A 25,169-nucleotide genomic window follows, 5' to 3' on the forward strand; every position below is an offset into this window, starting at 1 on the left:
GTACAGCACTCAATACTTAGTTGGGGCTCCTTTTGCCTGAATTACTGCAGCAATGCGGCGTGGCATGGAGTCGATCAGTCTGTGGCACTGCTCAGGTGTTATGAGAGCCCAGGTTGCTCTGATAGTGGCCTTCAGCTCTTCTGTATTGTTCGGTCTGGCGTATCGCATCTTCATCTTCACAATACCCCATAGATTTTCTATAGGGTTAAGGTCAGGCGAGTTTGCTGGCCAATTAAGAACAGGGATACCATGGTCCTTAAACCAGGTACTGGTAGCTTTGGCACTGTGTGCAGGTGCCAAGTCCTGTTGGAAAATGAAATCTGCATCTCCATAAAGTTGGTCAGCAGCAGGAAGCATGAAGTGCTCTAAATCTTCCTGTTAGACAGCTGCGTTGACCTTGGACCTCAGAAAACACAGTGGACCAACACTAGCAGATGACATGGCACCCCAAACCATTACTGACTGTGGAAACTTTACACTGGACTTCAAGCAACGTGGATTCTGTGCCTCTCCTCTCTTCCTCCAGACTCTGGGACCTTGATTTCCAAAGGAAATGCAAAATTTACTGTCATCAGAGAACATAACTTTGGACCACTCAGCAACAGTCCAGTCCTTTTTGTCTTTAGCCCAGGTGAGACGCTTCTGAGGCTGTGGCTTGTTCAAGAGTGGCTTGACACAAGGAACAGCTGAAACCCATTTCTTGCATACGTCTCTGCGTGGTGGTTCTTGAAGCACTGACTCCAGCTGCAGTCCACTCTTTGTGAATCTCCCCCACATTTTTGAATGGGTTTTGTTTCACAATCCTCTCCAGGGTGCGGTTATCCCTATTACTTGTACACATTTTTCTACCACATCTTTTCCTTCCCTTCGCCTCTCTATTAATGTGCTTGGACACAGAGCTCTGTGAACAGCCAGCCTCTTTAGCAATGACTTTTTGTGTCTCGCCCTCCTTGTGCAAGGTGTCAATGGTCGTCTTTTGGACAGCTGTCAAGTCAGCAGTCTTCCCCATGATTGTGTAGCCTACAGAACTAGACTGAGAGACCATTTTAAGGCCTTTGCAGGTGTTTTGAGTTAATTAGCTGATTAGAGTATGGCACATGGTGTCTTCAATATTGAACCTTTTCAGAATATTCTAATTTTCTGAGATACTGATTTTGGGGTTTTCATTAGTTGTCAGTTATAATCATCAAAATTAAAAGGAATTAAAACTTGAAATATATCAGTCTGTGTGGAATGAACGTATACATTATACAAGTTTCACTTTTTGAATGGAATTACTGAAATAAATCAACTTTTTGACGATATTCTAATTATATGACCAGCACCTGTAAATCCTGAGAAATTCTGTGAATCCTTCTGTGCGCATTCATTGATATTGACACTGATTGGACTCCATATACGACCGTCAAACCCACATTGGCGGCAAGGTGCTAGAATTAGGGGTGGTCCAACTTTTACAGAGTACTGAACTAATGCCATTTCTCTGTCTGTAGTCTGTATGCCTCGCTACGTGAAACTGATTGGGATAAAGTAACCTGAGACCTGGCATCGCTGTGGAACTAATAACTGAGCTGGAGGCCTGCCGTGACTGAATAAAAGCAACTGATAGAAAAAATGATACATTTTTATAACGACATTCACAAAGAAACTGGGATAGTCATGTTTGGCTGATATGTGATCCCCTTAATAAGGCAAAAATGCCAAACCCTAGATTTGACACAATTAGTCAATTAACTAATTAGCTGAGTATTAATCTGCAACTATTTTGTTAACCATTTAAAACCCAAACCTAAACTACAAATATTCTTTGTCTAAAGTTATGAACTGAGAACTTTGGGTTTAGACTGTTTGACGGACATAACAAGCCAAGCTTTAAAAAATTGTGATGGACATTTTCCACCATTTTTACAATTACTCTAGAAAATATTTGTCAGACAAATTGATAATAAAATTATGTCTGGCCATATACAAACCTGTCTGTTGATATGATATTACAGAGGAAAAGAAGTCAGTGGCAATGTGTGAAATTGCAGCAAGAAGTCAGATTGAAGTGAACTTTTGCTGTCCTGCCTGTGAGACACTTATTAAAAAACAACACCTGTAAGACACTGGAGTGGACATTTGACACCTTGCGATCTCTTCGATTGTCATGATGTGGCAATGGGAAGAAGCACCAGCTGTGTCTGCGCTGAGAGCGATGCTGCTAGGCAGTGATCAATACTGCAGCTTGGGGTGAAAAGAAAACATTGATCGTGAACACAGGGAATCTCAGGGAAAAGAGGGCGATATGGGGCCGTGCTGAACCACAAGACAAGACAAAGACAACTGCTGTTACCTCAGACCACTGTACACAAACATGGAAAGGTCAGCCAAATCCACCAAGTGCCACTCTGGCCTGTTTTGAACTACAGAACCAGAACAAAGCGTTAAGCAGAGCAGACAGGCCAGTTTCTTTAATGTCATAAATAATACTTTCTGGCCATGGGGAAATGTGTCTGCTTCTCTGTGTCTTGGGTTATGTGTCTTTGAATCTTCTAGCCACCGATGAGCGAGGCAGAGATTCAATTACTTGGTGATTTAATTTTATTCGTTAATCACAAAAGGGGGAAATGCTGGGTTTAATTTCCACGCCTCGAGCTGTGGGCTCTGCTAGAGATGACCGCACTAATTGCTACCTTGAGTAATTTAGAATCGAGCTACTGGCTTGATATTGGCGAAAGCATGCTTTAATGTGCATGGTGGGGTGTTGTTAACGAGTCTTGCGTGAAGAGAGCTGTGGTAAATAATATCCTACAGGCATTGTCGCATGGGAGGTGACAAATGTAAGGGTGTTTTTTTATTTATTTATTTATTTTTTTTGTACGCCATCTTTTGCTTCACCTCACACTCATAGCCCTCCTCATCGCTTTCTTACGCTCTCCCACAACCTGAACAGTTTGTGCAACAGGAAGATAAAAAAAGTTTTACCGGTAAACAAGCTGTGATAATGAGAGCATAAAACAAAAATGATGATAACATTAACTGTGCTTTTTCTATTTCCCTCTCGCCCTTCTTTTTCTCTGGCCCATTACTTTCCTAACTTCCCTCTCTCTGTCTTTGTTTCCTCCCATGCAGGTACTTTGTGTTAGATCCAGAGCTGGGACAGCTGCACTACTTTGTCAACGAGCAAGGGAAAAGCCAGAAGCCCCGTGGGTCCCTGCCCCTGATTGGTGCCTCGGTAACCCCGAGCGACGAGGCTCCGCACATGTTCATTGTAAACTCTGTCAATGGAGAGCTGTACAAACTCAGAGGTATGACCTCATGCTGGCCTCTGGCTACCCGTACATGGCAAAGTACAAACACTGAGTGGAGTGTGTGTTTTATGTTGGAGTCACTTGGAGTGCCGTGTACACACTGGGGTGTCATGAATGGACTTTTTCCATCCAGAATTTGTTAAGCTAGTTATGGAAAGCACTTGATAGAATTAAAGGTGCTTTAATCAATATTTTTAGATGTGGAAGGGACCTAATATATGTATGAAATGAAATGCGTCACTCATAGTCCCAATCCCACAAGTTTCCCTCAGCTCTACAGAGCATATTAGCGTCTTTCAGCTCAGTGTTTTGGTTTCACGGCTTGCTGATTTGGTTCACACTCACCACTCTCATCAAACTTGTTTCTAGTCACAGCAGGCAGCTGTTTTAAGCTCTGATAAACCCACTGTAAGCTACCTGCCCAGCACCAAGCACAGCAGATAAGGTTAGCAACTAGCTGGTGAATTTGGCTAAAGATGCACATAGTTTCCTCAAGAATTGGTAAAGACCAAAAACAGACAAAAGGAGAGTGAACATCGGACTTACATGTAGCAACTTGCGTTGCATGATAATGTTGCCCCATAACTGCTGGATGTGTAAAAACTGTATCAACTTTATATGGTGATAATAAGTCAGTGTTGCATTTACTGCCCGTTTCACTGCTGTAAGTAGCCAAAAAATTCATTAATTCATGTTTAAAGCTGTAATAGTGTTTTTATTGTTGCACTGAATTTCACATTTAAAGGGGCTATATGTACTTTTTATAATGAAATTAATCACTTTTTTTATTGCGTGTGTATGTGTGTGAAGGGGTTGTAATCTCACATAAAAATGAACCACTTGCCGGGTTTTCCTGTTACCACTGACTACGGGCAGTATTCCGGTTCCTATGTGACGACTCCAAGTCGGATTTTCCATGAACTCCCTTGGCTGTTACATGCATACATTGCACGCTCTTGAGCCTCTTCCCCTTTGATTCTGTACAGTGTTACCAACTTAGCAACTTTGTTGCTATATATAGCAAGTATTCAGACCCCTCTAGTGACTCTTTTTCAAAAAAGTGACTTGCGACAAATCTTACAACTTTTTCTAGTGTAATTGGAGCACGTATCGTTATTGAGGTGCGGCCCAGTCTTTGTGCAACAGTTCCTCCCAGCTATAATCAGAGCGGGAAATGTTCACCCCACCACGTCCAGAGAATGAAAATGAATCGTCCATGCGGGAAGCTGCCACTGTCTGATGTTCTAAAATAAATCACTGCACAAAAATAAGCCCGGATAAAGGAGGAGGGTTGGAATTGTGACATAAAAAAAACAAGAATTGACAGAAGAAAGTGAATTCATAGTTCTGAACATATTTAGGGTGTTTTTACTTACTTTTTGTCTCTCCCACAACGTTATTTCTTTCTCCTACAGCATCCATCACAATTACAAGCACATTGTCAATTATGCAAATTAGGTGATGATGTCATTTAGCGACTTTTGGGACAGCCAATAGCTACTTTTCCTTACTGAGGAGGCCAGATGAGAATCAAATCAAGTTCAGTATAACTTTATTGTCAATATACTTGAGTACTTGCAATAGAACAGTGTCTTCATTCCAAGATAATGCAACTTGCTATAAATAACAAAATTAGTTTTTTGCCAAAAATTGTCCGTAGTTAAGTAGTAGGGCAGCCTTAACGTCTATACAAATGCAATACCTTTTATGAAGTGTTTACTTTGTCAGGACTTTAAGTATCTAATAGTGAAGTGTATATTAATTACTTGCTTTTTCTTATTGTTCAAGTAATTTAAAAAGCACCTCCACAGTTTTGTAAAACCATTGTATATCTGAGTAGACAGACAGTGCAGCTCAGGAGACATGTTTAGCCAAAGCATTAAGCAACTCTACACCAAAGTGAAATATCACTTTAAGACCCAGTACCAGACAAAAGAGCCTGTAGCTGGTCACTGTTTTGAAGGCCTTTTGCTTTCAGTGACCTGTATCCACCGAAGTGAGAGATACTCCTTTTTACTGTTGCTCCACTTGAGCCGCTGGAATGTCCCCCTTACACTCTCGAGGGGGAGGATATCAGAATAACTTGGCCTGTATTCCATGAATAACTCAGTGATCCATGTGTATTGAGCTAAGAGAAAACAATGATCCAACAGTGAAGAAGAAGTTGGGATGAGTTGCTCAAAGGCAGAAGTATTTCCATTTCCAACGCCTCAGTGAGAGTCAAGAACTATCAAGAAAGTCAGAGAGAGAAAATGAAAATGAATCTTTTGATGCAGCTCAGCCAAACAAGCCCCAACAACAAAAAATCTGATAGTCTGAAAATAATTGCAGATGAATAGCAGCATTTGTACTCAAAAACTTCAGTGCGCTCAAACAGCAGGGTACAAAGTGCCTCATGTATCACATGTACCTCCTCAACAGTCTGTGATTAAGATTAGCCGGTACGCTTCAGATCTGGTATTGGTTACCATGGGAATCCCTGAAAGCCTACCCTGGGAATGAAAAAGAGTAACTTCAAGGTTCAGTCGGGAGTCATTTGTAAACTAGTCTGTGTCTAAAGCTTTAAATATCACCTTTTATTCTCATGCTGATACCTTTTCACACCAGGGTTTTGATGAAATTTCCGTTTCGCCAACTGCTGTAAGAAGATACTGGATACACAGAATCTGTAGCTAAACTTTGGGGCAATGGACGTCATATCCACAGGTGAATGGGGCCATTTTTCATTGTTTCTGATTGACTCATTCACTAAATCATGTCCCCTTTACTGTCCAACCACCAGAATTCCCATGGGAGAAGCTCTGAGTCAAAGTTTTGTTCCTGTCTGACTCGCCTTCAGCTTTACAAGCAGTAGCCAGTGATTTGTCCCAGATTTCGCCTCTCAAGCAACAAACAAGCTGCCCTGTCTTACTTCTTACTTAGAACTGATCAAGAAAGATAATGCAGTAAAAGACAGAAATAAAACAATATTTGAGTTGATATTGTTCATTCATTGTTGAGGTTGGAAATGATCCATGATGATGATTTTTTGTCAGACATTTTTAACATAATATTTATCAACAACTTTGACGTCCATAAAGTAAATAATATGTGATTATTAGGTTAATGCATAATAATGCAACAATTCATGTGTTTTTGTATACTAACATGAAAATTGGTGTATTCATAATTTATGATTTGCTTGATAATATAAACATATATATATATAAAAGAAGAAAACACTTCTGAAACAAACGTACGCACTGGCTTTGAGGTATCTTCTATGCAACAATTAATCACAACTGTTGAAGTTTCTCTATAAATGCAAGAATGCCTAATTTGATCCATCCGGGGTCTTCCATGTGATATCTAACACATCTGTAAAGTAGCCTGAGGAAGACTGTGTAATTAGAATTTCATTATTGGATGGAGGGAGACTGCAGGGTCTTGTGTTTTGCTGAGCAAAGGTGAAGATCTGCGGGAATTTAATCATGTCTGAATGCGCACGTGGCAAATTAAGCTATTTATCATACGACGTCGCACTGAGACAGTCAGATAATGAAAGGGTCAAGTTGTGTTCAGCACAGCTTTCAAACTGACTGATTAGGATCCCTGACACAATCTTTCCTGTGCATCATCATAATTAAAACAATATATTTTGTTTGCAGTGTTTTGATGCAGAAATCTGTCATCAAGGTTGATTATTAGAAACTTGCCAAGACCACACCTGACTACAAATCTGCTAAAATATGTCACAAACTTTGTGTATGGTTTTCGACGATACACTAAAACAGGAACAGCAATACTGTACATATAGCAAAACACGTTTCATAAGAACACATAAAATACTTTAAAACAATGACAGTATATAAAACTTAAAATACGCTTCAAGTTTTTTGAATAAATTAGAGTATTTTCTCACACTGGATTGTCTTTTAACCATGATTTTAAATAAATTTTAAATGAATATGTTTCATAGTCTCTGATAAGTGTATGCTATATACTGAGTAGTTGTGGGGGTTAAAGAACATACACATCAGTCATCAGTTGTTCGGTTTAGAATTTAACTTCCCAAAAGTAGGAAATTGTTTTTTTATAGCTTGGAACATAAAGGATGCCAGAATCATAGCATCATCTTACTGTAACATTTTGGCTTTCTCTTTGAGAGTTGGATAAATAGAAACCACTGTTCTGTCTGTATGCTATACAGTTAGCTTGATTAGCATAAAGACTTCTAGCCTCGCTCATCAAAATGTAAAACAAATATGTCTACCAAAACCTTTAAATAAATGTAGTTGTTTTGCTTCCAGTCTTCATGCTAAGCTAAGCTAATCAGTTGCTGGTTGTTAATTCAAAGGCAACGTACAGACATAAGTGTGGTATCGATCAAACACAGAGCATTGGCCTACATTTTGATTGTGTTTTAATCTTAGCATTTTTATTTGTACTGTGGATTTTTAGCCTCATACTTTTCATAAGGCAGAATAACCGGAAACAGACTTTAGTCCTGGTCTTTATATTACATCTCTTTTAGGGTGCTACGATTCAGTTAAAAAAATAAATCTTGCATTTTTCTTTTTATGAAGTCAAAGTCAGGTTCTTTCTTCCTCGTTGTGTTTGTGTAAACTAAATATCGATAAAGTAACACTAATTCTACTTAAATATGACATTCAAGTCCTCTTTGCTGTACTGCATAAAAGATTAAAATGATCTGCACAACAAACGTAAGGCGCTGCAGTCTGAATCATGAGTGAATAAAAGCTATTAAAAGCCAATAAAAGTTCAACTTGAAATTACAACACCATATCTCTTAGCATTCTTACCATTATAATATAGAGTTACCAATATATTAAGAATGATTATGGGGATCAGACTTTATTGTGTGATTTTGATGAGGAAAGGCTGGTTCCTGTAATTGCTGGTCTATGCTTCTAACCTCTCCAGTCCCTGTCAGCCTGTCCATTTTCTTGAAATATATGTTTTAAGTGCCCTGCTCATAATATCTCCCAGCACTTTAATCAAATCTAACTGCTGGTCCAAGCATTAATCCTCAGGCTTACCATTATCTTAACCAATAACATCTTTCACAATGCTGTAATTAAAATGGGTGTAATTAGGTGGTGATGGTGGTGCTATGATTGACTGGGGAAGGATCTCTCTCTCTCTCTCTCTCTCTCTCTCTCTCTCTCTCTCTCTCTCTCTCTCTGACTCAGTAGAGTTTGGATATTGACTTTTAAATAGGGCACACAGACCTGGACGGGTGTCTATTGTTGCTCATTTTCAATGGGCAGATGGACTAGCTTCCCTTTTTTTTTTTTTTTTTGTTAGTCCCCTTGGTTTCCAGCCAAACCTCAAGCATTCATCAAATGAATAGAGCTTTGATTATCTCAGAGTCTGCAGCTCTTGTGACACAAAAAAAGCGTTGAAATTTTCAACATCATAATATTCTCCTTGAATGAGAACAGCACATCCTGCTTTAAGTTAAGTAGTAGTAGTGCATATCTATTGCATTACCACATGAACAGGTGCATGTTAGCATAGCCACACATGGAGGCTTTTCTGCTTAATACAGACAACTAATTATCACAGCGAGGCTTGTACACATCACAGAGAAAAATATCTAGTTTAGGCGCTTGCTCACTCTCTGGGTAAGTGGCCCCTGCAGAGTGAGTGATTTCTGTGGGATGTTGGATGACAACAAGATATAAGTGGGAAGGTTGGTATTTTTGCAGAAAGACAGCTTGGCACAGGTGTTTCTGTGTGAATACTCTGTTCTTCCCAGAGAGGCGAGTAGCCGTACACAGTAGGATAGCACGCCTCGAATGCTGTACTTGTCAAAACTTTCCATAAATGCTTCATTTTCTCAGAGTTGCCTCTTCACTTAAAGAGGTCATTTTGTAGGTGTTGTCATGACTATGGCAGATGTCAGCAGTGCGAGTGACTGACGAGTGCAAATTGAATTCTCCATACGTTGAAATAGCTTCCATCAGCATGTCAAAAAAAACATGTAACGGTTCCTTATTAATCTAATTAAGCTATCCATCCTCATTATCACTAAAAGCGACAGTGCTGCACTTTCCAGCTTTCATTGGATGAAAATCCAGGAAAATACTTTTATAACAAATTGTAATTTCATTTTAACAAGAACGGATTAAAGAATTCAATGAATTGTGCTTGCTGCATAAAACAGGCGAAATTGTTGGATTGTCTGTTTCAAAAAGTTACAACAATTGTCAGATGTTGAAAGAGGGTTTCAGATACTGAAACAAGCACTTCTTCTAAGCGTACTGAGACCTTTATTCTTTTTTCTTCCTTAGTGGTTGAACAATCCAGTAGGGCTGGACAATAAAACAATAATTATCGCAATATAATTTTTTTCAATAACAATATAGCAAATGTTCAATGAATATTCAATAAATGTTTGACTTTATTCACTTGAATCATACACAAATAAGGACATATTTTTTTTTATTAAGATGTTTGTTTTGTTGAGGACCAAAAAAAGCTTTTACTTAATTTTACTCGTGCATATTTATTGATAAAGATTGTTTTGAATGTTGAATTTGTAAAAAATTATGTATAAAAATTTCCCTTGTTACAAAGAGTTTTGTCCTTTACTACATTGTCTTTGGTAGATGATTAGTTGAAGCATCTCTTTAGGGGAATTATCTGTAAACAAAAAAAAAAACATAACAGAATTAGGTCTAAATTTCCATGTGTCTTCTAGAGGCTCGTTGTGGAGGGTATGGACCACAAATTATTGTACAGCATGAATTGACTTTTATTCATTACTGAAAAGCCTGTCGGATGACAAAATTTTAAATCTATACACAACTATATGAGCTCAGCAGAAGGTGAAAGCTAAAGTAAAATTGTGCATGTAAACCAAATCACTACTAACTATGGTTAATTATTGGTTAATAAAAATATATGGTTAATTTTCAAAATACTCTGAAATCAGCTGGAATCATCTGCCATCTTTAAATCTTTTGTTACTCTTTTCTTCTCTTGGTGCTCCACCTGGTATTGACCAACAGCCTAAACTCAACGTTATCAGACCCATCAGACATTGTTCTCTAATAATTAGTCAGTGAAATGGGATCAGAAGGATATTATTTTCCAGTCTGACCTGGAGCAGGTCAGCACAAGCATTCCTCCAGTCAGCGTCTCCTTCAACTGGAACGGCTGCAGCTTGCTGTGTTAGTCAGCAAGTCTCCGCTTCAACTGGCTATTTGTGTTTGGATCACAGGGTGTATTGTGTCTCTGCCAAGGGGAAAACCACAAGCATGCAGGGAGCATCAAGCTGCTTCCTGTGCTGCTCTCAAATTGGCCAAATGAATTGCTGCTGTTTCTCGAATACTGAATGTTCAATTTAGCATAGAAGAAAAAAATTAAGAGGTTCAAATGTGACACCAGCCCTCAAGACATCATTCAGAAGGTGACGGGATCAAATGATGCAATCACTAGCAGGTTGTCCTCTGCAGTTTTCTTTACATTTCAGCTTAAGGCATTCACTAGTTAAATCAAGGACACTTCACTCATTCAATCGACCTTAAAGCCTGTTTAGTAATGGTTATTCTGATCCCCTGATTATTTTATGCACTCAACAATCTGCATTTAATTGGAAATGTCTCTTCTTCCTATCACACCACTTTTCTTCTCAGTAAAACATGTTTGGGGTAAAAACACTTCTCCATGTCAGTTCACACTGGTTGAACCTGATCTTTTGATGGTGGAGCAAAAATTATTTACATAAGGTTCAACAGATATGAATTGTGTATTTACAGCTACCAGTACTTGAGCTATTTTGTCCAGACCCCAGGGCTGTAACTAGGACATTAGAAATACTGAGCTTGTGAATCTGGAGCTTTAGTCAATAAATCAACCAATCGGTTATTTATCAAGCAAAAATGCCTGTTATTCTCTGGTTTCAGCTTGTTAAATGTGAGGATTTGCTGCTTTTGTCTGTCTGATATCACTGTAAAGTGAATATCTTTGGGGTTTTGAGTGTTTTCCAGAGAAAGACGTGACCTTGGACTCTGGAAGCGATTTTCAGCAACTCAATTTTAACAAATAATTGATAAATCAAAAGTTAGAAGAATCAACAATGAAAATAATCATTGGTTGCAGCCCTCTCCAATTCACCCCATAACCATTTAAAATATTCAGACCAGATCCCAAAAGGAAAGTATCTAATTGTGCTTCAGTTGTTATTTTTCATTTTGTATCTAAATGTGCTTCAGTTGTTATTTTTCATTTTGTATGTATTTGATTGTTATATTAAAATGTCATACATTAAGGTCGAAATAATCTTTCAAAGCCTTCTCTACACTACAAAGAATAGACTTCTGCTGCGAGAGGGTGAATTCATTATTCATTTACTTATTTTGTTGGCTAGAAAAAGTTTGTTGACCATTTTGGGTATGGTTAAATCTGTCATTAAATACCCACCATTCATTTATTACCCGTATAACTCCTCCCATGTTTCTGAGACATGACAATTTATTAAATAATCTCACATTTTAAAAACTTGTGATTACTGACATCTTGTTGCTCCAGCTGATGTTTAGTGCTCTAATAAATTAAGTTTATCTGCATCTGTGAAATGTACAATAATGAAAATGTAATAATTGGCGAATGTGGAGACACTTTCAGGCAGATGGTTTTCTTATAACAATAGACTGACATGACTGTGAACTACTGTAAAGATTTATTGGTGATTCTCAATGTCTTGTATATAAAGGAAGTTGAGGCTTGTAATTTTATTAATGTATTTTTGTTCTCTGTGTCTTTGCAGCCTCTGACGCCAAGGAGCAACAATTTTGGATCAGTCAGCTCCAAGCGTGTGCCAGACGTCACTCTGACAGCAGTGCCAAGGTACAGCACGCACGCGCGCACACACATATACAGTAACAGAGTTGTGAACATGACCCTGGTCCAAGCCCTTGGCATATATTCCTCGGGAAGAGAAGTGAGCAGAAAACCTTGACATTTCCCTTGAGATTCCCGTTCTTATGTGTGTCTGTTTTATTAATGCGACAGTTTCCCATTTCAGTAAGCTCAGGTCAGGTACATTCTGTGCACAGGAGCAGGTCCTTTCACCAGGTGAAAACCCTTGTAGAGTCCTGAAAAGTCCTGGCCCGTCTATCCTTTCTGTTCTGCTTTTAGTCCACTGGCTTTTCTGTCTAAAGGTGACAGATGTTTTTTCAACGGCATTTTTCATTTCATTAAATGGCATCATCTCCCATGAGACTCATTTAACATTCCCTCTCCAGTTTTAAAGCTGCACCAAGATTTGTTGATGTTTCCAGCGCATTCTACCCTCCTGTCATTTCTTGACCTGCTTAAATGACTAGTTTTGTCTATGAAGTCTTGCAGCAGCAGCGTCCTGCTGATGCAACTTGCCCCTAGCACCAGCTCTCCATATCTTCAAACATAACCTTGTTCTAACGTGAGTGTTTACTTACTGGAGATTTACACTCCACACAAACAAGGTTTTATGTAAATATAAGTTATTTAATATTTACACCCACGTACCAGGTGTAACTGATCTAACTGACAAAACATATGTTAGCTTGTTACTACTAATATGTTTAGAGGTAAGAGTAGAAGAGCTAATATGAAACACGTCCGACATATCTGACCAGATACTTGATCAAAATGCTGTTTAAAAGATTATTTTAGGTAACATTTCACCAAAGCTAAAAAAAAATACCTTTAATTACAAAACTTTATGCTAACAAAATTAGACTAAATTACATTGGTTAGCTAGGTTAGCATAATTCAATATTCCTGTACTCTAGTAATCTTTAAAAATGTAGCTTTATAGTTGAAATTTGCAAAACAGCAGTAACACAACTTATTAAAAACAGGCACTGCAAAGTATCATTAATTTCAAATTTCAGAAAGCTAACATTTGTTTGTGGATTTACCAGTTACTATGGTATTTTAGGGTAGATGAATGAACTTTTATTCAGATGAAACCAAACAGATCAAAGATTTCTTAAGTATTTGAACATGAAAGCACCAGTGAGTCGACTAAATTGGGGGATCTTTGTCTTAATACACTATATCATAATTTTCTTTCATGTGTTATTCAGAGGTTTCTTTCATTTACTGACTCCCCTTCACACTCTCCCTGAGAACCAACAAATGGAGAAAGCAAATTCACAGTGGCAGACCTTAACAAATGTCACCCAAATAAATGCCATGTCTCTGCAGACAACGAGCAATGCTTCCAAATTAATTAAATCTGCCTCTGTGACTTTCTAAACCAAGCACCCTACTCAAAAAGAAATGAGTAAATAGATTTAGTATGAAAATAAATAAAAAGTCAGGAAATATGTTAAACAAGTGGAGAGAAAAGGTTGAATAGGAAATAAATGAGGAAAACAAAAATTAAACACATTTCAAAAGAATGAATTGTCAACAAGTGAGAAAACATACAACAAAATGCTACAAAACTGCAGACAGATGCATTTAAAATGTAAAAATCCAACTTCAAAGTGTCATATGCGACTTCTCTTGCTTGTCTAATTTGAGAATATTTTAAGCACTGACAGAAGCGATTTAGGCAAATGTGGTAGCATGCTCCTTATTTGAGGATGAGAGTGTTGCTAAATGTTACCTGGTTGTCCCTGGTTCCACTGCCATCATATCTCTGTCTGAAAGATTTCTGTGTTGGGTGTAGTAGTAACTACCTTTATACATAATCACTCATTTCTAATATGGGTTTCATGGATTAATATTTGAGCATGTGCAGTTTTAGGGGGTTTTGCATGGCCTTCACGGGATTAGTTGATGTATTTGTGTGTGCTGTCTGTAGCTCAGTGGGATAGGCCTGTATCCCCATTCGCCTGATCCAGTGGAGATTGATGCTTGTTATAGAGCTCCTTCTAGAGCGCCACTGCAGGTTGTGACAGGGTGGAAACCAACAGTGCATGAAGGAGAGAAATAATCTAAACTTTGTTATGTCTTTGGCAAACTTTTGGTATTAAAGTTGATTTTGTACATGGAAGCCGTGAAGAAATATTTGTTGTTAATTTTTCCTGTAGCTATGAATAAACAAGCTGATGTCGGTATGCCTGTAATATGTTTTAAACTGAGTTTTTAACTTCTGACATTCTTTTGGTGACTGGTGTATATTGCAGCAGTGTAAAGTTTAGTCTGATGTTTACTTGCTAACAGCTTCTGCAAGAATGCGAGTGGTTGTGTTGTGAAATGTTGCTTCCATGTATCTATTTATCATTGTGATGCATTCAATTGAAAGAAAAACACATGAGTTGCCAGTTTATTATGAATATCTATAAGATCTAAAACAATTAAATTCAACTGACCTGCTATAAATCCTTGCTTTGTGAAGCATATGATGTTTTTTGACACTCTCAAATTTTAAGGTTGTGCTTAATGGTTTTGTTTATATTATATTGGTTAAAATAAAAAGGTGTTTACTATGTTTCGTCCATCTCATTTACATACAGTATATCATATAAGCGAGATTGCACTCTACATGTGATTCACATAATTTTTATACTCATGAAACCATTCAGTGCCTTCCTTTGTGCCTTTCATAGGAGCATATGCGTTAGTCATGTTTTTCACTAATTCAAGTTTTGCGTTTGGTTTCAGGTGAGGAAGTTGAAGGGCTCCGATGAACACTTGAGTGTGGAAAGAGCAGGTGGAGGCCAAGAGGTGCTGGTGAGTCCACATACATTACCACCTATGATGCACTATACTTCTTGTTCGACAAACAATAGAAAAGACAAGGGACACTCACTTTATTTCCCATGCGGACTGCTTTCTTTCATGTGTCTTTTTAAACAATTAACTACCGCAGCCTCATTATGCTGCCTCATCGCCGGTTCACTTATTCCACATGTAGCTCTTTACCACTTCAAACTTCTGCACAGCTGGTGCGAGGGGAAAGTCCAATTACTCTGCTCAGCCGTGATGAGAAAAGCAATCAAAAGATGAGAGAAAATTGCATAAGCAAGGAAAAGTGGAAGGAGGAAGATGGTCTGTCTCTTTTTTACTTCTGCCCTGCAGAGCTGAGCGGGCGTTTTGTTCCTGTTCGGTGACTGCAGGGCATTGCCACGGCAGCAGCTGTTATTACTGTACCCACTGTTGTGGTCTAATCCTTCCCTGAGCTGCACTGTCTGCCTCTCAGATCATTATCAAAGCCACTCCGGCGATGAGGCAGCCAGCAGTGGAGGCTCAGCTACATCTCTGATAACAGATCACCATGGCAGAAAATGTGTAGCAGGCTTTATTTATTACAAATAAAAAGGGCATTTTCATGCATCTTTATAAGAAACTGAATAAAAGAGTGCTGACACGTTTTATACTGTTGATCGATACAGATGCCGCAAATACATTTATCATGCTTGGCTTTGGGAGGCTTTTATTTTAAAGTTGATGAGGTAGAAGAACATCATGGATATCAGGTAGGAGTATGTTGGAATGCCAGTTTTCTCCTCAGCATTGATGGTTCAGTATTTTATCTGTGGATAGACGTGGACGGTGGATAAAATAAAAAATATTGTGCAATTTTATTAGAAACTGTAACCTCAAAAGTTGATCATATCAAATGATTTTCATCAGCAGATAGAGTTAGCAGATAGATTTATTTATGTGAAAATAGGCAAGTTTCCATCCCAAATGTAAAGACAATATGGGTTTCCATCCAATACTGTTGTGTGACTATCAGGAGTTGGTTCATTGAGATCCAGTCAGGTGCCATTAAACCATTGCAGAAGAAGAGTCAACATGGTGATGTAATTAAATAAGCTCCAGTGAAACCTGAAACAATGGAAAACAATGTTGAAAATGTGATGGATATATGACATTTCCGTTTATTTCTTGTATTAATTGCTCCACACAGATCTATGGTTTTCATCCGCTGCTATTTTTTATCTCTTAAGTGGAGCGGAAGATTTAGTGTAAGTGTCAAGTCCCATGCACATCGTGATTTATTCATTTAAGTCTGTTTCTATTGCACTCTGTTGCATTTTGCTTTACCGATACCTCAGGCAAGCATTAAATACTTTTTGGGGACTTTTTAAAATGATAGAAACACAGATAGAGAAAAAAGACAACAAGAGAGTGAGTGGGAGAGACTAAAAACAAAACTAAATCAAAACTTAAGCATGATTTATACTCATGTGTTTAGTGGTTATACTGTACCTACAGCAGCTAGGCGTATAAGCTCTGACGCTACACTGTGGGCTATGCTGTAGCTCATGTGCATCTCCTAAAAAATTTAACTGCGAGTGCACGGATTGCCAGTAATGAAACAAGATTCGTGTTTATCTGAAAAGCTGTAGGAGGCTCGCACAGCTTGCCCTGACATTCGTTGTTTTGCGTCCCTGTTTCCCTGAATCGCTACAACGGAGGTGCCGAGGAAAAAGTTTGCATGACCCATAGAGCCACTATGACCACTTTTATGAGAAAAACACCAGGTGAAATAAACTGGAATTATCCTTTCAAGCTGTCCAATTGCATATGATACACCTTTTAAGTGTTGCGGACCGGAAGTGATATCAGCGGGTCAAACACTGAGAATCTTAACCCAGCAGCAAATGTTCTTGGGCTTGGTGCTGGTGTGCGTTTGGGAGCCTCTGTCTTAAAGTGTGAATACCTACATTTCCATGACAACTGATCTGACTCCATTAGCTGACTGATAACTCCAGAACAGCTGAATTATGGACCTTGAGAAGAGATTGTTTTGTCAACTGCTTTTTCCAAGGTCAAGAGTGAACATTGAAACTCAGTTAACAAATCTAGGGCTGCCATGTTTCATCACGTACCTTGCATATCTTTCCTTCTATAACTCTGTACTGGTGAGGCACCTGCTTTGTTAATAATTTGGTGGAACTAAGAAGTACATAATCTCTTCAAAGGTAGAGTCAGAATAATGTTATCCACTGTATACAAGAAAAACAAGATTTGTCTGCCTCTGTGTAACCACATTGACAGTTTACATTGTAAGACACGCATACTGACATAACCACATCAGCAGTGTAAGGAAGCGCCTTGTTCAATAATCTCTTTATTGACAGTAGAGTAGACCCTCTCTGGCTGGAGCTTTCTGTAGGCTCTAAGGTCCCGTAGGAGAGTTTGACCTTGTTCACTACAATGATACAAACCTTTCAGAGGTCTCAGCTGGAGGAGTTCCCACAAGCCAGTTTCCTCTGTCTAACCACCGCTGATTCCTGCAGGTAGACTGTTTCAGCGGTGATTGTTCAGTCGCTACTCTCAAAGTCTATCTTTAGTTGTCCTGGTTTCAGTTAAAACCACTAAAGAGGAAACAAGTCTTTCTTGCAGCTGCACAGCCTGTGAAGCCCTCATCAGGTATTAGATGTGAGAAGGGATGACTAGAGCTTTTCTGTTAGTGCTTAGGATGGGATACAAATTTACTATACGAGCCGTAGCCAGGATTTTTTAAATATTAGATCATTGTCCAAATTTCCCTTTGCAGAACTACGTCCCACCTTTAAAAATTGCTTCTTTTTATTTATTTTTTTTACTTTAAACTCATCCCCATTATATACACAACATCCACTGGTGTGAAGTAAAAATCACAGACTTGTTTTTTCCCCACTATTCATTTCTACCCATCCAGTTAACAGTTTATATGGCTTTTATTTAGACTTTTTTGTGTGTGTCAGTGGTTTGTGGTTTTAGAGCTTAGGCAAGTTTCAAGCTGTACAAATTGTGAAGCTGCAACTACACACAAACACACACACACACAGACACACTCATGACAGGAAGGGCAAGCATCAAACTGTGGACTTTCTGCTTGAATAAAGAAAATCCAGCTCCTTCCTACTGGTGTGTTTGAAAACCAGGAAATTACCTTGAAAGAATTTAATTTGAATGAAAGGTTTTGTGTACCAAGGTCTGCATGCTGTTTAAGGTCTAGGCCTTTTCCAATAATTTACTTTTAGGCCTGAAACAGATCAATACTTAAGATACTTAATACTAACAGTATCTGTGTACAGGTATTTAAAAACTATTTCCAGATCCTCTCACTAAGGTTATTATTGAAAAAGATTATTGTGTGTAATTAGTGTTGCTCATTGTTGTGTAGAAAAGGACAGGTCAGCAGCTGACCGTTGTACCATCTACCCACGCTGCCTCACACGGGGCCAAGTCCGCCCACGGTCGAGTGACAGCAGAGCACCTGTGAAGCAGCAAGCATAAGGACTTTTACACCCTGAAACAGAATTCCTTAATTTTTATTGTTTTAAGAAAATCAGGTTTTTAGAATTAAGTTTTGGGCAGAAAAAACTTGATAAAAGGAAGATTTTTAATGGTGTTGATCAAAGGGATATGAAAGAAAAAAATATTGGGGAAACACTGCTCTACGTGATATTTATTATTGACCCGGTTCCTGATTGATCTTTAGTTTGTTAGTCTAAGGTCCAATTCAGGAATATTTTGTATGTTCCTCTCGCCTGTGCAAGATACTTTCCTGCATCTTCCTTCCACCACTGCCCCTCCTTTCCTTTTTCCCCTTTGAATTTTCTTGGTCTGACATCTTCTTTCCGTTCCACTTTACTCAAATGCTTGGGGCTCTGTGCCAGTTTTTTGGAGCACAAAACCTCCATGTGTCTATCTGTTCGCACTTCTGAAATGCTGTTCCTTTTCTGCTTACTCACGGCTCGTGTCTTTAGCCTTGCACAATACAGCAGCGTTCTCTCCTGTAAGCTGATTATTTCCTGTTAAAGTGATTACACAAGAACCTACCTACTATACTGAAACTCCCTCTATTTAGTGTTTGGATGCATCTAATCACAAGTAAAATGTTCTTAGTCATTTTAATGTGATTTCTTTGTGTCAAATGCATGCAGTTTTATCCTCTAAAACTATGCAACGAAGCAGAATAACAAGCATTTATCTCGTAATATATAACGTTTGGCTTGATTTCCTGTGTTACTGCAAAGCGACGGCTGTTAGTTTCCCTCTCAGTGAGCAGTGTTCTGGGGTGGATGCTGGTTATTTGATCTATTTTATTTTCATCGCTGCAGTGACCAGACCTCTGTGCTCTTCTGAGGGATAAATCTCTGATGCCTGATCTCTCCCTGCGCTGCTGTAAACTACAGTAATGGAGAGGAAAGACAGAAGAGAGAGATACTGTTCTGACATTGCTGCCCATGTGAGCACAGAGGTCAGTGAACTGAAGAGACAAGAGTCACAGAGGGGAAGCGAAGGAAGCATCAAAATGAAGAATGCAATGTGACTTGAGCTTCCGTGTGGAGAACTACAAAACAAAACAACAAAAGAGATGACTACCTTTTTAAAAAAACACCTAGTCTCTCAAAATCAGTTGCGTTTATCAGGTGAAATGTTTTTGTTTTTGTACTAGGTTAACTTGGGGGTGGAAATTTGGTTTTATCTCTGTTCATTTACATGTTATGTTATGGACGCTATGACACTTTCAGAGATTATGCAAGTTTCTTTGTTTCAGAGACAAAAATGCCTTTACCTCTCCCTGCGCTCTTCTAGATTAAACCTTTTACTACTACTAATAATAATGATAATGAATTTAGTAATCCAGAACACGTTAAAAGCAAAAGAGCATTTGACAGGTGTATGCAGACAGATAAATTGATATTAGTACATTAATTATATGCAAATATAGAAACAATAAAATAGTATTGCAGCTACTCCAACATGAAGATTTGGTGCTTTTTTTTCCCACAGTTCTTTAAATGACTGTCCTGCTGTGCAAAATTAATGTTGGTGTAGGACTGACAGAAAGAGATGGCATATTTCTATTGTGTTACTGCCAAATTAGATTTTGTCGTTTGGAGTGAAATGGTTAAATAGGTGGTCTCATTTACAAAGTACAGGAACTTTGTCACAGATAGAAAGAAAATGCTTCTAGGCTAAAACTGAGCCACATTTATTAGCTGGGTTTTGTCAACCTCTGACTAATAGATAATAGTTAATAGCCAGTTCTTTGTTGAAACAACATTATAGTCTACAAGTTGTTTGTAACTTCAAGCTTAAACAGGGAAAAACCGAATAGCATTCAGCTTTGCTATCTTACGACAGTGTTAATTTACTGTACTGTCTACTTAAGAAGAAAAAATCTGAGAGAGAAGAGATACTCATGGTGGTCTTTCGACATTACAGTATTGACCATATGATGCACGGTGACCCAACTTTATTTAAATTGCTTTAACATTACAGTGAGCTTGAAAGTTAAGTTAGCAGTGAATTTCTAGTCTTAATTTCAGTAATACTAAAGAAACGTAGACAGTTAAAGTGCAAGAGACGTATTGCTAAAAAAGAGTGCTACCAATTTGTGTCGGCTAAAACTGAATTACCGCAGATTGCATATGCACATTGCTGTTCTCTATTAGCAGGCAAAGAACCCTATAAACATAAGTCTATTTTCTGTACAAATCTAATCCTGAACCTTTTTGTAGCAAACGTTTATTTGATTTGCGGAATAGATCCCTGGCATTCGTTATACTCTCGTTGTTTCTCTTCCTTTACATTATCATGCTCCTTCCACACTTAAATTTCCACCCAAATCTCTCTCTGTCTCTCTCTCTTTCTCTCACTCTCTCTCTCTCCCTGTCTGTGTCATCCCCTGCTTCCCCCAGGGCTCCTCATCCTCTGGTCGGACCCGTAGCTTCTCCCTCCTTCCCCACCTTACCCCATCTTCATCCCCGGGTTCTCAGAGGCACCTGAGCCACACGGCCTCACCTAGCAACATCGTCACCATCACCCACCACAAATCTCCGGCTGCAGCTCGGCGGGCCAGGAGTCAGTACCCGGGACGGCTGCTGGAGGTCAAAGAGGTGGGTGTCAAAGGCATAACAAAACTTTACCCGTGGCCTTGTGACTTGCTTTTGCCTTTTACAAGAGGTTGCACAAAAACAAAGCAAGCAAGCAGAGATTTGCCAAGGCAACGTAAAAAGTATAAATCTGTTTTATTGCAACTTGGGTCTTATTCTCATAGTTTGATTTATTTGTCCAAACTAAATAAGGTGAAATAATATAAGTATTCAGCATGTTTATAAGGAAGCTGATGCTTGATTCATTTCTCAAGGACCGGTATCTTATGCACTACTTCTTCTCTGAATTACTTCTTACAAATAGACAAGCATCTTACTGACACCTTTGGCTGTCTTTGCCTTTCATCATGTCACCCTTTTTTTGCAGGTCGTAGTGGTCCTTTGAGTCTCTCACGCTTGGTTACTTTTACTATTCAGCTTTTTTAAAAATAAGTTTGGCTAACCTGTGGGTTCAGTCACTACCTGAATAATTGTTAGCTTTCTGAATGTTGCTGCCTTTGTAGATCTCAGCAGTTACCTTGGCGTTATTTTGTACATCATTCATTTTAGTAATAATAAGACCTAAGTTGTAATAAAGTGAATTTATCTTTAAAAAAAGATCTTTCAAATGTTAGAATTTTAAAAAGTCTTGCTTTTAAACAGAAAAGACTTTAACCTTGGATAAAGTCCTTCAAGAAAGTTAGTTGTTTCTGATCATTTGGACCAAACTCCAAAAGCTGCACTGTATTTTCCGTGGCCTTTGTCTTCAGAGCCTCTACACTGGTCTCAGGTGGGACACTGGTGCAGTGAGTTCAGCAGATATTTCTGGCTTGCTGGCAGGCTCAACACTAACTGCGGTGTGCTCAGCCTTTACTGTAAGTTCAGCTTTGTGGGCATTTATGTGGAATATATCAATACTGATTAACATGGAAGGTGAGAAGGTGAAGTGCTGGTGGAGCATATGTTGTTGAATCAGGGTCAGTCTGGTGAGTGTGTGCTGTAATCAACATGTGAGATGTAAAAGTGTCTGTGTGTGCATGGAAGATAAATAGAGAAGATGATGAACTGGGAAAAGTGACAGCAATGCTTGTCCATATAGAACGTTTAATATTCCTGACTGCATTTTTCTGCTAATCCATGAATGTGTACATGTTTATAGTTTTTGATACTATATCCATATTTAAGTTTACAGACCTGAAAGCACATCCTGAGTTAATTACAAATCCATCCACTTGAAATTTCCAATCAGTTTTTGATTTAGTTTGAAGTTCAAATCTTCATTAATTAATTCTCTCCGCCACAGTCACCAGGCCTGTCAGTTTTAGTTACCACTCTGCCCTCATCTGTTACATCTCCGTTCACTCAGCTCAGTCATTCACTTCTCTGCTTATCTTTCAAGAGAGTTTTATTTCCCCCTGTCTCTTCTTAATAGACTGTCTGCATTTGGTTTATAGTGATTAATTGCAAGAGATTAGGCCTGATGTTGGGTTTTTGCGGAGCGGAAATCATAAAGACATGATGAAGACATGATTGTATGCCTGGCTGGGAAACTATACAGCAATTAGCTGCAGCATTTTTGCTTTCACCCTTGTGTTTAGAAATGAAGATGTGATGTGAAATGATGCTTTTCGGACCATTGCCAGACAGCTGTGCATCTGAGTACATCCGCTGTGCATCCGCTGAATTATGGAGATAAGATGACTTAGCAGTTTGAAAGGAGGAAGAAACATGGACAAGGAGAGACAAGAGGCTTTCTAAATGTAAAACACGTCTGCCCATATAAAGTGTTGGTACAGAGGAGAAAAATAGAAGCCGACAGGGAAGAGGTTATGTCATGGAAAATGTTGTTTGATCCCCGCATAATACTTTCTGACTTGTTTTTGTCCTTGAGCTGTTCAGGTGTAGGTTGCTCAACTGCAAAAACCTAAATTGCATATAAATTGTATGCCCTTTATTATGCCAAATATCAGTGCCTTTAGTTACTCATTCAGACCAGAAGGATAAAGTTTGAAAGGAAATTTGATTTCATAGGTAGAAAAAAATGTTACATTAAAGTTACATTTCTATTCAGAGCTGCTATAATCAATATTTTGGGGTTTTTATGGTGGATCAAATAACAATGTGTAAGTGAAAGTTGTTGCTTGTAGTGACAATCACACTGAGACTTATCACTTGACTCTGCAGCTCCCTTGAGCTCTATGGAGTGTTTCAGCATCTTTCAGCTCAATGTTTTGGTTTTATGGCATGTAACATTACTGATTCAGTCTCTCATCAGCAGGCAGCTGTTTTCAGCAAAAAAGCTCTGATAATCTGTACACGACTTTGCTCAAACAGCAGACAGATAAAGTTAGCAACTAGCTTGTGTGTGTGTGTATGTGGTAGGGTTGGGTCATCCGTCGGCGATGGCTGACAAACATCACAATTTGAGCCAGCATCGTGATTGTTTGCATCTATATTTACTAGCTTGCAGTCTTTGTCTTCCATTGTTTGTACATTGCTGTGTTCATTGGCACCTCTGTACATCAGTGGAAATCATTGGCAGGAATGTGCATCAAGTCACCCATGTGTGCACGCATTACACAAACAAAACAGTGACCTACTCATAAATAAACATATCCATAGCGCTACAAAAGTAAAAAAAAAAAAAAAAACACAGGTTGCTTGTTTTGTCGGCCCAACATTCAGAATGGATAGATATCTGAATTATAGTGATTTAAAATGGACAAAAAAATCCTCACATTTGAGAAGCTAGAATCAGTGAATTTGGATAAACACATTTTTTGTTTATTGACTAATTGTTTGAGCACTAATTAACCATACTGTATGTATGTATGTATGTATGTATGTATGTATTTTTGTTTTTGTCTAGTTATTTATTGTTCAGAGACACCCTGAGCTCACTGTTTGACCTTGTTGCCCATTTGAAGGTTACAGGGATTAGAAGACAATCCTTCACCGGTAGCTATCTGATCCTTGCTCCAGAATAACAAAGGCCTTTCTCTCATGTATTGTCTTTCTTAAAGTGGAACAAAGCAGCTTAGTTTGGTGTCTGCCAAATATGGCTTTCTAATACGCCATAGGAAAAAAAACGCTGCTTGCCTAATAACCCGTCATGTAATTGAAACCTCACAGTAGGATCTGAGCACCTTGAATTGTCGTGTCTCTTCTCCTAAAACTAACACAGGAGGGAGTAGACTGTAGAACTATTATCTAAACTGGGTATTAAAAACTTTGCGTTTACCTCGACAGTTCATCTGGTTCCTCGGCTTGTCACTCTGATGACACTGTTGGAGGAGCATCAGTATTTCATGCAAAATCTTTCTTTCATGCTTTGTTGTTCATTGAAGACCAGGTTGGCTTCAAGTTGTTAAATTCCCCATGCAGACGCAGCTCGCTGTGTGTCTGCCTCGTCTCGCTAAGAATATCTCTTCTAAGTTATTCACTGTGTGACAGAAAGAGAGCAACTAGCGATCAGTGTGAGTGGAGGATAATTTCTCACCTCTCAGGATCAGAGTCTGTCTCCTCAAGTGATCCTGGGACAGTTTGAGTAAATACCAGATGGTGTGATCGTTAGGCAAAACAAACACTCCTTTGGTGCTAGTGTTTTCTCTACAGACGGAGAAAACAAGGCCCTCTGTGATGTGTGATTCATTTTCAGTCCGGCTTCACACTCTTTTGGTCCTGAAGAATAGGGTTGCTGCTTCCTGTGACCTGATTCATATATCTGCCGTCATTTAGCTTCTCCCGTCAAGACTATTCCTTCTCAGCCTCCAACCGCCTTCCCTCCCTCCTCATGTCATTTGTTGTTCTCCTTCCTTTATTCATTACAGGCCCATAAACTTGTCTGACGGGTTTGGCACGGGAGCGGGGGAAGCTGGGGTCGGCGGTAAAGGAGTGTGCGCTTGCACTGTGATTTATGCACCACTGTACGCTGGAGAGACCTAAAAGCTGCTGTGTGCTGATTATCAGTGGATTTATGGTAGAAGGGATGTTGTGTTGTACATCCTATATTTCTGGTTACTGTCGCTGATAATATTCATAAACACCATACTGTTACTTCCTATAAGACATTCCCCAACCCAGCTACAGATGCATACAACTTTCTTTT

At 38.8% G+C, this 25,169-nt stretch overlaps 1 protein-coding gene across 1 annotated transcript in view; it reads left to right on the forward strand.

The window, feature by feature from the left end:
• Positions 1 to 2,356: 2,356 nt before the first annotated feature.
• The window catches only part of LOC123976770 (oxysterol-binding protein-related protein 10), a 60,220-nt gene continuing 37,407 nt past the window's right edge, over positions 2,357 to 25,169 (forward strand). The window contains exons 1-5 of the mRNA XM_046059117.1: positions 2,357 to 2,364; positions 3,115 to 3,290; positions 12,070 to 12,149; positions 14,901 to 14,969; positions 20,888 to 21,085. Of these exons, the coding sequence (XP_045915073.1) occupies positions 2,357 to 2,364; positions 3,115 to 3,290; positions 12,070 to 12,149; positions 14,901 to 14,969; positions 20,888 to 21,085 (531 nt within the window). The remainder of the gene's footprint in view (positions 2,365 to 3,114; positions 3,291 to 12,069; positions 12,150 to 14,900; positions 14,970 to 20,887; positions 21,086 to 25,169) is intronic.

The sequence above is a fragment of the Micropterus dolomieu genome, linkage group LG09, assembly GCF_021292245.1.
Source record: "Micropterus dolomieu isolate WLL.071019.BEF.003 ecotype Adirondacks linkage group LG09, ASM2129224v1, whole genome shotgun sequence".
Classification (NCBI taxonomy): domain Eukaryota; kingdom Metazoa; phylum Chordata; class Actinopteri; order Centrarchiformes; family Centrarchidae; genus Micropterus; species Micropterus dolomieu.